The sequence below is a fragment of the Pipistrellus hanaki genome (assembly GCF_964339955.1).
Source record: "Pipistrellus hanaki genome assembly, chromosome: X".
Taxonomy (NCBI): Eukaryota; Metazoa; Chordata; class Mammalia; order Chiroptera; family Vespertilionidae; genus Pipistrellus; species Pipistrellus hanaki.
In genome coordinates this window covers 59620821-59636477 of record NC_140524.1, presented here as the reverse complement: position 1 = coordinate 59636477, position 15657 = coordinate 59620821, and the positions used below count along the sequence as shown (strand labels likewise).

Sequence of the window (15657 nt, the reverse complement as noted above, 5' to 3'; positions counted from 1 at the left end):
GATCAGGATGGTGGAGCTCATTGGAGGTGGGACCAGCTGGGAGAGCTGCTGCAGGAAGTTGGCCAGCCACCCTCCCCACTGGGGTGCAGGGGTGATCAGGGGTGGAGCCAACCTGGGGGAGGGGCTACAGGCCTATCAGGGTTGCATAGGTAGATTAGGGGTGGGCTGGCCAGGGGAAGGGCCAAAGGGCCACAGGGGTTGGCTGGCACCCCGCCCTCGATTGGGGTGGAAGAGGCCCATTAGGGGCAGGGCCAGCTGGGGGGGGGGCGGAGCCTCAGGACAAAGAATGTTCTAAAGGAACATTCTCTGTCCCATCTATCACCCCCTGGATTGGGCCAGTTCACTGGCCCCAATGGTCATTAAGGTGTTATAGTTGCTGGCTTTTTATATACTAGTATATAGATGATCTAGACTTTATTTGGCAAATACTGATTGATACTGCCTTAGAAAATTCCGATAACAAAAACTACTTTGTAGTGTCCTTGATGTTTTCCCCTCCAGACATGTAGCTATGCATGGGGAGAGTAAATAAGAAGACCAGGTGACTTCGTGTACAGAGCACGATGATTATTTGTGGTCAGGTGCATAAACAAAATTCTCTTCCATTTTCTATTTTGCTTTAAGTTCAGAAGGTATATTGCTTTTTATGTCCCCAAACTTCATTTTAGCATTGTGGTACCAAGGATATTCCTCTTGAAGGACTTGCTTGGCAAACTAATACATCTTCCAAGATAAACTACATTAAAAAAAAATGGCTTCAGAGAAATTGTGTAGTGTACCTACTGTAAAACTCATCATCATTGACACAGCTGAATTCTCAGATGGTACACAGTCTCGCTTCAATTACAGAAAGAATTCAAGCAGCTTAGGTTTTAAGTTTGAACATTGGTCTATAAAACTTTAGTATTTAATACTCCACTAAATTGCTGCTATTTAATAAATAATATTTAGCCAGTTCAGATTTGTTTACCTAAATCAAAAATGGGAGAAATCTCTTCCTCAGGCACATTTACATGTTCTAGCCCATCCCAAACATACAGTCCTTATTTGCTTTTCAAGGCTTTGAAAGAATCCTCCTAGATCAGTGTATGCAATTCCATATCTGAGAATTAATAAACTCTAAATAAGGGCAAGCAGTTAATTCACATGTTCAAAAGGAACATTCTCTGTCCCATCTATCACATTGAGACTTTAAACAGGACTTTTAAATTGCAAAGTACCAAATCGGATCAATTCAGATATATTACTATTTATTAAAAGGGTTGTAAAATATTTTGGATGAAGCTGACATTGTGTTGGACTATTAGGTCTGATGGTAATTTGAAGTCTTTGCAGGCAGATGGAAACTGTTCAGGGAGCCAGAGAAAGCTGGCAGCTATACTAGAACTGCTTAATCCTATAGCCAACAAACTTGTATTGTGCATCTAAATAAAAAACAGCTCTTCCTCTGAGAAATTAAATACATCATTATGCCCTGTTTCCTACCTTTTTTTGGTGGCAATTATTTGAATAGCATATTTGGGCAGTACTGAAAACATATAACTGTATTCTTTAATACATGATGTATACCTACCCATCTCTTGTACCCCTTAAAAGAAAGAAGGGATAAGTGAACATAATACATTGAAATAGTGATTTAACCTCACTAAAGCATGATGTGTATTTATGAGATCCTTTTTCCACTCCAAACAGTGTATTTAAAACCTTTAGTCAATTAATGACACTCCATAGGAAATCTAAAAATCCCCGTGCTTTTTCTGACATAATATATACCACAAAAAAATCCAGAATATTGTTAATTATGTAATTAGAACCCTTTTTATTAGCCTAAATTTAGGGGGGGGGGTTCAAAATTCTATCATTAAGATCTAAATAGAAAAAAATATCCAATAGAATTATACATATATTATTTTTCATACACTAATTAAATAGCAGGACTAGTATGGACTTGTTCCTATGAGATATTTTGAAATATTTTATAAGGTATAAATATTAATTCCTGTCCAGTGTGACTCAGTTGGTTGGAGCATTGTCCTACACACAAAAATTTTGCAAGTTTGATTCCCGTTCAGGGCACATAACCAGGCTGTAGGTTTGATCCCCGGTTGTGTTGCTTGGGTTCTTTATAGGAGGCAAATGATCTGTTGTTTTTCCATCACATCTACATTTCTCCCTCATTCTCTTCCTCCTTCTCTCTAAAAACAATTAAAATAATTAAATGTTTAAAGCAAATAGATATTAATTTCTTTATTTTTCAATGCCATGACAATTGATAACAAACAAGGAGGGTTGTTTTTCTTTTGTTGTTATTGTTTTTAGCCTGATAGCCAATATTATATTATTTATGTAGCTATATAGTAAAACAAAAGTACACAACTGGTATGTCTTCCTTTACACTCTTTCTGGTAAGTGCTACCTTCAAATTGAGTTTGTGGTTCCTTGTGCTAGATACATACCACAGCTCCAAATTGTTCAGGCTCACAAAGGTCATCATACTCATTCTTCAGCTGCGCTAATTCATTGAGAACCTTCTGCTCTGGAAGATATTTAACAAGGTTCTAAAAAAAAAAGTATAAATATTTAGTATTTTATTAGAATTATCATAACCATTATGGCTTGTTGCACTTTAGGTTCTTACAAGGGTATTTCTTGGATCACATGATCTCACACATCTAGAGGAAATAATGAACAACAGAAACAGACCCAGAGAAAGAGAAGCAGCAATCAGACTATCAAACCTCAGAGGGAAAGTAAGAGAGGATAGGGGTAAGGGGAAGAGATCAACCAAAGGACTTGTGTGCATACATATGGGCCTAGCCAGTGGCCACTGACAACAGGGGTTGGGGGGCGGGCATATCTACGGAGGGGTTTGGGATGGGAATGGGGGAATAAGGACAATTATGTGAGACCATAATCAATAAAAAAGTAATAAAATAGAACAGTAGATACATTTCTGATTGTGGTTCTGTTATAGTACCAATTTCTACTGCTCTTCATAAAATTTTAAAAAATGAACTACAATTTAATGTGAATATATACCATATTTTCTGGCATATAAGACGACCCCTAATTTACAATTAAAACATAGGTTTAGGCCTATATTCGCTGTATAAGACTACCCCCCACTTCAAAGAAAAGACTTACTTTGCCATCAAGATCTGCAGATAATTTTTGTGCAATTTTGGTCTTTTGCCCCTGATTTTCGGTTGACTTTTTTTTCGTTTCAAAAGTCGTCTTATACACCGGAAAATACGGCTGTATATAGTTACTATGCACTAAAAATAAAAGTTTAATAAATAGATCATATAACAATAAATGACATCACATAGCATTAAATTGGCCAACATTTTGGGTCTTAAATATATAACATGGTTTTTTAAAATATTTTTATTCATTTCAGAAAGGAAGAAAAAAGGAGAGAGAGATACACATATCAATGATGAGAGAGAATCATTGATTGGCTGCCTCCTGCATGCCCCCCACTGGGGATTGAGCCCACAACCCAGGTACATGCCCTTGACTGGAATCAAACCCAGGACCCTTCAGTCCACACGCCAATGCTCTATCCAATGAGCCAAACTAGCCAGGGCTATAAAATGAATTTTAAACTTTATTTTTTGGCATGATAATTAACAAAAATACTATGAAGACATTAAATCATGTGCAACAATAAATAATAACCAGCTATGCTCTTCATAATTGGAAAAGTTTGGAATCATTTTCAGTCTTATAAACCCACACTAAACCTATAAAAGTAATCTCCCATTGTTCATAATGTCTGTATTTAAATACACAATGCATTTCACTTTAATGAAGACTTAATCAAAAGTGATGAAATCTGATGTATGCTAATGTCTGACTCATAAAATAATCAAAATTGATTAATGCATATCAACCTGGTTTATTTTGGACTTTGGTACAATTCTAATTATTACTGCACTAGCCTGCAACCAACCTATTGGGAACTTGAATGGGATTCCAAAAGACATATGAAAAGGAAAAAAGTAAGAAACAAAGACTTAAGAATGTAGGGATTGGCACAGATTAGCAGAGAAGGAAGTTCCAGGGATTACTCCTTCAGCAAAGCCACCAGTGTGCTAGAAAGAGTGATTTAAATAAACTCTTTTAGAACTCTGGCACCTAACTAAATATTTACAACAAGGTAAATGTTTCATGAAGTCACTGCTGTTTTCTGTTAAGAGAATGACATGTACAAAACAGGCAAGATATTCCATTCCTCAGCATCACTGTGTGGATAGTTCCTGTAGGAGCTGGCTGATTCCAGGGTAGGCAGGAGGACCTCTTTCTCTAAAATTTTAGGCTATACATTTTGGTTGGCTTGGCAATTCTCTGAAGGAACAGTGAAAATGTTTGCCTTGGTTTCTACCCTCTTGGTTGCACCAGCTTTCACTACTGAAATCAATCAGGTTTGAACAGACAGAAACAATTCCCCTGCAATTTGGAACCAGACATTTAAGGAAATCTTTGCCAGATCACTGGCTGACATTAGTGATAATAAAACTCAAACTTCAGTGGTCACACACAAGGAAAAGTACACTTTGCAAAAAATGTTTAGAAAAGTCACAAATGTCTATAGACCCTAGCAAATAAAAATAAGCTGTCTATAAGAAATGAGAAAATCAGATTTTCAGTGTTGTAATACACTCAAATGCCAGTTCTCAAAAACAACAAAAATTACAAAGTATGCAAAACAAAAACAACCAGAAAAGCATTGCCTATGCTTAGGAAAAAATAATTTGCCAGAAACTCACCCTGAAGAAACTCAGATTTTGGAGTAACTAATCAAAAAGATTACATCAACTGTCTTAACTTGAATATATTCAATGAGCTAAAAGAAACTATGCACAAATAATTAAAGGAAATCAGAAAAATAATGTGTGAATGGAACGAGAATATCAATAAAGACATAGAAACTATAAAAAGGAATCAAACAGAAATTCTGAACGTGACAAATACAGTAACTGAAATGAAAAATTAACTTAAGGGATTCAACAGTAGACTGCAGCATACAGAAGAAAGGATCAGCGATTTGAAGATAAGGAAATTAAAAAGATCCAGTTTGAGGAGAAAGAAAATAGAATAAACAAAAATAAACAGAGCCTGAGGGATGGGTGTAATACCATCAAGCATATAAACATGTGCATCACAGGATTCCCAGGAAAAAGGAAAAGGGACAGAAAAAAATATTCCAAAATCTGATGAAACATTAAATATACTCGTACACATCCAAGAAGTTCAACAACTATAAGCAGAATATCAAACATGTTCACACTAGATACTTTCTAATTAAGTGGTCAGAAATAAAGAAAAATAATTTTTAAAGCAGTAAGAGAGAAATAACTTGTTACATTCAAGGGATCATCAATAAAATTAATATCTAATTTGTTCCATGGGAGCCAAAAGTTAGGGGAACAACATATTTGAAGTACTAAAATAAAAAATAAAAATTAAGACTTTCAACCATGAATTCCATATCCAGAAAATAACCATCCTTCAAAAATAAAGAAGAAACTACGACAATCCCAATTAACAAAATAAAACTGAAAACAGATAATTTATTGCTAGCAAGTCTGTCCTGCAAAAAATACTAAAGGAGGTCCTATAAGCAGAACTGAAAGAACACTAAACAATAAATTAAGGACATAAAGAAAAATAAAAAGTGATTATAAAAGTAACCACATAGGTAAATATAAAAATGTTACTGTACTTTTGGTTTATAACTCCTGTACTTTTTTCTGTATAATTTAGAAATTAAATGCATAAAATAATAATTATAAATCTGTTGATGAGCATGAAACTTACAAAGATTTAATCTATGAAAACAAGAATACAAAAGGGAGGGGGGCATCCTATATAATAAAGATATAATATGCAAATGGTAGTTACGCCATGTAGTGTAACGGCCAACCATGAAACAACCAGATCATAGATCAGCAGGAGGGTGGGGCAGCTGAGAGCTACAGGAGAGGGCAGGACAGCAAGTTATAAGGGGGTGAGGGGAGCTACAGGAGGGCAGCATCAAGCTACTGGAGAGCTACTGGAGAGCTACTGATGCACAGATTCATACGCAAGACTACTAGTAAATGTATAAGAACAGAGTATTACATATTAGTGGTTTCTCATAAATCAAACAGAATTACTTTTGAACACTCGAGATTAAAAAAATAAACTAACAATTACCATATGACCCCACAATTACATCCCTAGATATATACCAAAAAGAACTGAAAACAGTTCCTGTGGGTCTCAAAAACGTACTCATAATGTTCACAGCATTGTTATTCAATAGCCAGAATAATAGGTTTATCTACCAACATATACATATAAATTAATCAAATGTGGTATATAACCAAAAATATATGTTCCGGCCAAAAATGAAGTTTTGATACATGCCAAAGCATGCATGAACCATGAATGATAGAAACAAAAGGACAAATATTGTATGAATCCACTTACATATGGTATCTAGAAGAGACAAATTCTTACAGAGAGTAGAATAGAGTTTACCAGGGCCTGGGAACAGAGGGAAATTGGGAGTAACTGCTTAACAAGTATATTGTTTTTGTTTGGAGTAATGAAAATGTCTGGAAATAGTGGTGATGGTTAAACAACAATGTAATTATACTTAATGACAAAAATAAATAAATGGTAAATTTTATGTTATAAATTTTTCCACATTAAAAAAAATGAATAGGCAACATATATCATGAGTCCAAGCGGAAACAACTATATCATGTTCTATTTAGGTGCTCTTTTGTTCCCTCCACTTATCTTTTATGTTCTAGACCTTCAATTGTACCCATTGTGTAACTAATGAGACTAAAGATTTAAAATACCATGTCCTCTGACTTAAAAGAAATACTGATATTGATATAACAACACATATCTATAATCCAACAAAATTAAGAACATCCATTATTTTGCATCAATAATATCATTATCTTGTAAGTAAATACCAAGATTTCATTTCCATTTTTCCAGAATATGTTTGGTACATGTAAATTATTCACTTGTTTTGTAAAATTTTTCTCTTTTAATTTTTTCCCCCCCAAAGTATGTTATTAAGAAAAACAAAGAATCAGTTTGGCAACATGTTTAAGTTTTACTACTAGTGAACTAATTTAGGAAGATGAAGAACATTATTTAAAACTAGAGGCCCAGTGCACAAAATTCGTGCATGGGGCAGGGGGGTTGTCCCTCAGCCCAGCCTGCACCTTCTCCAATCTGGGACCACACAAGGGATATCCGACTGCCCGTTTAGTCCTGATCCCAGTGAGATCTGGCCTAAACGGGCAGTCGGACATCGCTCTCACAATCCAGGACTGCTGGCTCCCAACTGCTCACCTGCCTGCCAGATTAATGTCCAACTGCTCCCCTACCAACCTGTTTTCCCCCAAATTCCCTCCTCTGCCAGCCTGGCCACCCCTAACTGTCCTCCCCTGAAGGGGTGATTGCCTCCAACTGCCCTCCCTTGCAAGCCTGATCCCTCTTAACTGCCCTTCCTTGCAGGCCAGTTCCCTCCCAACTGCCCTCCCCTGCTGGCCCTCTTGTGGTGGCCATCTTGTGACCACATGGGGGCAGTCATATTGTGTGTTGGAGCGATGGTCAATCTGCATATTAGTCTTTTATTAGATAGGATAGAGGCCTGGTGCACGGGTGGGGGTCAGCTGGTTTGCCTTTAGGGTGTCCTGGATCAGGGTGGGGGTTCCCTTGGGATATGGGGTGGCCTGAGTGAGGGGCCTGTGGTGGTTTGCAGGCCAGACATGACCCCTGGCAACCCAAGTGGAGGCCCTGGTATCTGGAGTTTATTTACCTTCTACAATTGAAACTTTGTAGCCTGGAGTGGAGCCAAGCCTACTGCTTGCTCATGGCAAGCAGCCATTTCTGTTGGGTTTTAAGTATCTTCTATAATTAAAACTTTGTAGCCTGGAGTGGAGGCTTAGGCTGGCAAGGACAGGTGGAAAGCTTGGCTTCCTCCATTGCCTGGGAAACCCAAGCCTCTCTCCTGCTCTCTGTGGCTGTAACCATCTTGGTTTGGTTTATTTGCATACTCATTCTGATTGGCTGGTGGGCTTGGTTTGTGAGTATAGAGGAGTGATGGTTAATTTGCATATTACTCTTTTATTAGGTATGATTACCAAAAAAATATCAATTTGTATACTTTAAATGTTACATTTCAATTTTAAGTTTTACCTGTATAATAGAATGAATCAAGCTGAAAGTAAAATTTTAGCTCAGAATGTGAAATTTGTTATTTTGTTTCTCTTGTAACTACAGGTAACTGATTGACTCATCTTTAGGATACAAGCTCCACAGTAGGTAACATCTTTTCTTTCTCTGTTCAGCTCTATGAAATGTTTAATGCATTTAGTGGGCTTAGATATATTTTGATTCTAGATATCATTTTGTGACTGAGTCACAAGCCTATATAACTGCCAGTGATTATAAGGTTCTATTTGCAAGTAAGGATTGGAAAGAAACTCATTCTTTCACAGGTGTTACAGAAACCTACTACTATAACACTATTTAGTGCTTAATGAGTCAGCTACCTCTAGAATCCCATGTTACAAGTGGCATCATAGCAAATGCTTAAATATACCTAATCTTTACATACAAACTTTATAGACAGATATTTTGTATAAGATTGGACATTAATATGTTTCCATGCCCATAAATTCCTGAATAGAAGAGGAAGGTTAAGAAGACAAAGAAGCCCTGACTGATTACTCAGTGGTTAGAACACAGGCCTTTGTACTGAAGGTTCATGGGTTCAATCCCTAGTAAAGGGCACATACCTGGGTTTCAGGTTCAATCCTTGGTTCTGCCCTAGTCAGGGCACTTTCAAGAGGCAATCAATCAATGTTTCTCTCTCATATGATGTTCTCCTCACCTTCTTCTCTGCCCCTTACTTCCTCCCTTCCTCTCTCTCTAAAAGTCAGTGGAAAAAGTATCCTCAGGTAAGGATTAAAAAGAAGACAATGTAGAGAGAGAGATAGTGCTACTCATTTCCCTCTACTACCCTTCAGCTACTAATCAAAAGCATGCCAAGAGAGAAAATGAAAAAATGTAGATGTTCAAGGCACAGTCTGAGACAAAGTGGATAGTCCAAAGAATCAGGGGCAAGTCTATTTGTACATTGAACTAAGGGATTTCCTAGGGTAGTGTGGTTCAGAGAATCAGAATAGATCCAGTAAAAAAGACCTGCATTTTGAAAATGATTGGGTGTTTCTGAGTGCAGCAAATATATTTCATGGATGTGTCTCCAGGCCTGGTCTATCCACACAGTCATATGTCTAGGTGCTGTGGAAAGGAAAACTATATGATGAGCATTGCACTGGTATATTCTAATCAAGTATGCTTAAAAAGGAGAAAATGGAAGAAACACGTTTCTACATTCTACACTTTGCCACAGAATACCCCACACCTGTAGCAGTACACATCAGCTGTGCCCAAAAAGAAACTCTTCCCCTCTCTCCACACTAGCTCCAGGAGAGGGTTCAAAATAGAAGATGAGGGAAATCACCCCCCGCAGATACTACATGGAAGCTGACACAAATCATGGAATGTGTAAGTTATTTCCTGACACATCTGGAAACATCTAATGTAGGGGCTTGGAAAATAGTTAAGGTCCCGCAAGAGCAAGAAAAATAGAGGTGAACTGATGTGAACTGGACTTTATTTAAAATATGTCTTTTATTGATTTGTTTTTTGAGAGACACAGAAGAAGAGAGAAGGAGAGAGTAACACCAATAAGAGAGAAACATCAATTGTATGCCCCCTGCATACCCTCTAATAGGAATTGAGCCAACAACCTGGGCATGTTCCCTGACCTGGAATCAAACCAGGACCTCTCAGCACATGGGATAATGCTCAGCCAACTGAACCACACCAGCCAGGATAGCACTCTGTACTTCAAAATTTTAAATAGCTTTTGACTTTATGTACCTTACTGATACTATCACTAGATATATACATATATTCTCTAATTAAATAGCAAAGGTGAGTCCATACACCATCTACAATGTAAGGGAACAGCTGTTCCTAAGAGCACAATCTAGAAATTATAATTTTTTAAATAAAACAGATTATTACAGAGTTAATAGGCAAATATGCCCTTCCATTTCTCCCTTCTATTGCTCCTGGTTACTACTGAGAAGTTTCTTTCCAATATTTCAAGATTTGTGTTTGAAAGATCAATCCTGGGTAGTAGGAAAGTTTCATCCTTGAAAATGTCAATGAGCTGAAATTCACAAAGAAAACAACAAAGGGGAAAGCAGTAACTATATCACCAAATGAGCAGACTTTTCTTCACCTTTTATGCATCACAAATTCACTTTCTGATAACTGTCACTGTTATCTAAAGAATTTCTCCTAACAGACCCTGAGATTTTAACTACTTTTTACATTTCTTCAATTATTCTATAACACTTCCAAAACTTTTATTTCCTTTAAATGTTAATTGCATACTTAAAGGTTAGTTAAGTGAAGGTATTGAACCATAATGCCCTTTCCTTCTTGCCAAAACATAACCTTTCTTTTTTACCTTATATCTCATTAAGTCTTTTTAGTAGTAGGAGAGCAGAGTTAGGTTCACTGGGATTAAGTCTATCATCTTCTACATATATGAATTGGGGCCAATATTTCTTTTTAAAAATTTATTATTTACTAAAGTCTTTAAAATATATTATAGCACATATACAAAATTTTATATCCGATATATACACAGATATATAAACAGTATGATTTTTATTTATGTTGACAAATATTTTATTTTTCTAAAAATCCAGATAAGAAATATTTCCCCAAAGTCTTGGCAAAATACAGGTGAACTTAACACAAACCTCCCCCATTTAATCTGGTCAAAAAACTCAATCCCTTAAATACAATAAATTATTCAACATTTCCTTAAGGTATATTTCTTAAATTAATTGTATTTAATTTTCTGATATCACATTCTTGTGTTCTTGTTTTTTGCTTTGAGTTGAATGGCAAAAACTTTGATTCCAGGTCTGGTTCTATACTTTTTTTGTGTATTTCATCCACTCAACTCAAATATACTAGCTGCCAATGACGTGATTATCACCCCATTAAGCACTGGAGAACCTGCTCTTACACAGATGATATACACCTGCTGACACTGTGGAACTAAAGTCAGCATATGAAAGTAATTTGTGTTGCAGTTTATCCACGTAGCATTTCTTGTCAGGTGGTCATGCTACAATTCTCTCCTTTTGGTTAGAAACTCCTAACATTTTTGTAACTCCTAAAAGAGACTCCATGAGCCCCTAACAGTATGTTAAAATGCTGCTTGGCTAGACAAAAAATTCAGGGGGAGATTTTCTAGCCCACTTCAGGGAGCCACTTCTTTTAAAAAAAAATTAATTGACAGGTAGCTAAGTTGCTTAGAGTATCGTCCTGATATGCTGTTATGCATTCCATACCTGGTCAGGGCACATACAAGGATCAACCAATGAATGCATAAATAAGTGGAACAACAAATCAATGTCTCTCTCTCTCTCTCTCATCTTAAATAAATAAATATGCATAAACAAGCATTGAAAACCTAGATTAGAAAAATCAACCTTGGAATATAACAATTGCGTGCTGAAAGAGGCAGCCTTTAGAAAACTTTCCTACCTATTTAATCTTCAACTTGGCCCAGGTAAAAACAAACAACAACTTTTCCTTAAAAAATTACATTACATTCTGAGACTTAACATTAACTCAGTTCCTGGTAAGCTCATCAACTCTCCAAGGATCAATAGCACCTCAGTGCTAATAATGTCAAATGAACAGTACCAGCCCTCAGCCTCTGACCTACCTTCAACTTCCATATTTCTAATTGAAAGTCCCACCTAGATGTCCCATCACTAACTCAAATTGAACAAATCTAAAGATGAATTCATCCTCACTCTGTCCCCTCACTCTTATCAGCTTCTCCTAATGGCCCCTAATGCTCATAGGACTGGCATCCTATCCAGTTTCTAAGCTTCCAAACTGGCAGTGATAACTCAGTCACAGTTTGAGTATTCTTTCTAGCAAAATCTTTTGGGCTGAACCCTTCTTTGAAATTCTACAGCCAAAAATCTTGGTCAGGGAAATCACATGGTATTAAACATTTCTTACTTTCAATTAAATTAAATTATTCAAAGTGTTCTAGTTCTGTAGTAGACTAATGGAAATTGCAGACATATTTACAACTTTTATAATTATAAAAGGAAAAAATGTGACCACTTTGTTCATAAAAAATTTGACTTCCATTAAAGTCATGATCCTATTTGCAGAAAAAATGTATTGCTTACTGAAGTAATTTAAATGATTTACAGTTAATGTAAAGATAATTATTGAAAAGCATTCCCTGGATGCTAATTAACTTCTATTTTATTTGTCCTACTTCATACTCAAAAATAAAAATCAGAAATCATATTAAACCTAAAAGGTGATTTTAAAAATTAAAAAATATAGAACATATAGAGTGAATGACTCACTATAAATATTGAATAGCATATGAGGTGTGCATGTCCATACCCAAATGTAATATATCCTTCCTAAGTATAAGTATAATATCCATTATTAATATTTTATAAATAATATATCGTTCTTGTATTTTAAATTAAGATATTTCAAATAAAACATCTTTTCATTAAAAGAGGCCAAACGGATATTCTCAGATACATAATAGATTTGTATTAGCTAAAACAGGTAACAAGTGTACAATATCTTATTTATGCTGTACTCTGTTTTCTTTAAATATCACTTTATTATGACCACGCTAACTGCTACAAACAAATGCAAAGATGCATTACTATAAAATATATACAGATGTTTTCAAAGCTGAATCCTACCTGAACAAAATGAGCTAATAAGCAAAATATAGATAAACCAATATCTAGAGATCAGGCTGACAGCTGTCAGGAGGAGAATGGATGGATTCGGGGAGAGTGGGAAGAGAGAGAGAGGAAGAAAAAACAAACAAACTCATGGACATGGACAAGAGTGTGGTTATTGGCAGAAGGAGGAGCTTATAAAGGGGGTGTAAATGGTGATGGATGGAGACTTGACGAGGTGGTGAACTCAGTACAATATACAGATGATGTATTATTGAATTGTATAGCAGAAACTCATACAATTATACTAACTAATATCACTCCAATAAATTCAATAAAAAGAAAAAAATAAATAAAAATCCAAATAAATAAAGTACTTTCACAGATAAAGAGTCAGCAATCATTAGTTCACAATGAAAAATAATACAGATAACACAAAAAGAAGCAAACAGTAAGAGTAGGCAAAAACAAAACAGGCTTATAAAGACATACAATACACTATTTGAAAAGCAAAGAATCTCTAGATTTAAGAAACATAATAACTGACATTAGAAATTCATTGTATAGGTAAAACAGAAGATTAGTCACAAATCATAAAACAATAAACTAGAAGCCTGAAAAACCTTATTGGAGTATAGTACATAAAGACAAAAATATGAAAGGTAAAAACAAACAAACAAAAAACCCAGATTAGAGTGAGAATGTTTAAAATACTCTCAATAGAAGTTACCAAAGGCAAGAATAAAGAGTATTGAGGGGAGAGATATTCTAAATAAAAATAGCTAATAAATTTCCAGAATTCATAAAACAGAATAATCTTTTAATTCAGGAAGTCCAATGAATCAGGATAAACAAAATGATAAATAAAATAAATCTACACAAAGTGATTCTGCAATGAAACTACAGAACATCAAGACAAAATGAAGATTTAAAAAATAGAATGGACAGGTTACTGCCAGAGAATAATTTAGAGTATAGGTTGCCTTACAACAATCAAAACAGAAATATGATGAAATAATTTTTAAGCACTGCTGAAATAATTTACAAGCTAGAATTAGATTACCATTGAAAATATCTTTTAACAAGGATGAAATATAAAATTATCAAACAAAGAAAAAGTGCTTACTATGACCAGAACCCCACTAAAGGTATCTTTTTAGAACGTTTTATTCAAGGTAATATTTTTTCTTTATTGATTAAGGTATTACATATGTGACCTTATCCTCCCATTGACCTGTCCACCTCCCAGCTCATGCCCTCACCCCCCCTACTGTCTGTGTTCATTGGTTAGGCTTATATGTATGCATAAAAGTCCTTTGGTTGAACTTTACTCCTTACCCCTGAACTCCCCTATCTTCCCTTTGATGTTTGATGGTCTGATCCATGCTTCTCTGTCACTGGATCTGTTTTTGTTCATAAGTGTATGTTGTTCAATTATATTCCAAAAATGAGTGAGATCATGTGATATTTATCTTTCTCTGACTGGTTTATTTCGCTTAGCATAGTGCTCACCATTTCCATTCATGCTGTTGCAAATGGCAGGAGTTCTTTCCTTTTTACAGCAGTGTAGTATTCCATTGTGTAGATGTATCATTGTTTTTTTAATCCACTCATCTGCTGATGGGCACTTAGGCTATTTCCAAATCTTAGCTATTGTAAATTGTACTGCTATGAACAGAGGGGTGCATATATCCTTTCTAATTGGTGTTTGTAGTTTATTGGGGTGGTGTCACTGGGTCAATTGGGAGTTCCATTTGTAGTTTTTTGAGGAAACTCCATATTGTTCTCCACAGTGGCTGCACCAGTATGCATTCCTTTTTCTCCATATTTTCACCAGTACCTGTCATATGTTGATTTGTTGATAGCTGTTCTGACAGGTGGTACCTCACTGTCATTTTGATATGCATCTCTCAGATGATTAGTGAATTTGAGCATGTTCTCATATTTCTCTTGACCTTCTTTAAGTCTTCTTTTAAAAAGTATCTATTTACCCTGCTTTCCCAAAAATAAGACAGTGTCTTATATTAATTTTTGCTCCCAAAGATGCGCTAGGTCTTATTTTCAGGGGGTGTCTTATTTTTCCATGAAGAAGAATACGGTACACATTTATTGTTAAATAAAAATAAAAGAAATTTATTACCTGTATACGGTACGGTAGTATGGTAGTTGTCAACACAAACCACACAAACTCTGAATCCTACAGTATCAAGAATTTACTCATTTATTCAATGACAATCATGTCATCATCTTCTGGAACATCATCATAACAATCCAATTCCTGAATTTCCTGGTGAATTTCTTGTGACTCCATTTTTTTCAGAATCAGTGGACCAAAGCTCTCATGTTTAGCAATAGCACTGTCTTTAAATGAGTACTTCTTGTCAAGGTAGCCTGCTTGCAGTGCATTTGCAATGCAACTTTCAGTGATTTCTCCCATGAATTCTTCACCCAAGTTACAACTTCTTGCAGTTTAGGTTTCACAAAGTTTCCATGCTGATTTCTCTCCATTCTATTTTCAATGTAGTCATTAATTTCCATGTGCAAATTGTCTTTGAATAGCTTGTTTATTGCAATATCAAGAGTCTGGAGATAGGCCATCATTCCTGCGGGAATCATTATCTGATCTATTTTTCATTCGTGAAGAAATGTCTTCATGTCTTTAGCGTGGTGAGTGCTGGCTGCATCCCAGACTAGCAGACCTCTTTGGCTCCCTCGCATAACAAGCAGCAGCATTAAATCAACCCACTTCCTTATAACTGCTTGTGTGGCCCAGGCTTTTTCAGTTTCAAGAATAAAAACGCCCAAAACA

General features: G+C 35.7%; 1 protein-coding gene across 7 annotated transcripts in view; it reads right to left on the bottom strand.

Annotated features, from left to right (window-relative positions):
* DIAPH2 (diaphanous related formin 2) overlaps window positions 1-15657 on the bottom strand; it is a 942260-nt gene that overhangs the window by 487062 nt on the left and 439541 nt on the right. For all 7 annotated transcript variants that reach the window (XM_084870674.1, XM_084870677.1, XM_084870675.1 and 4 more), the window contains one exon: window positions 2457-2558. In XM_084870674.1, coding sequence (XP_084726800.1) covers window positions 2457-2558 — 102 coding nt within the window. The remainder of the gene's footprint in view (window positions 1-2456; window positions 2559-15657) is intronic.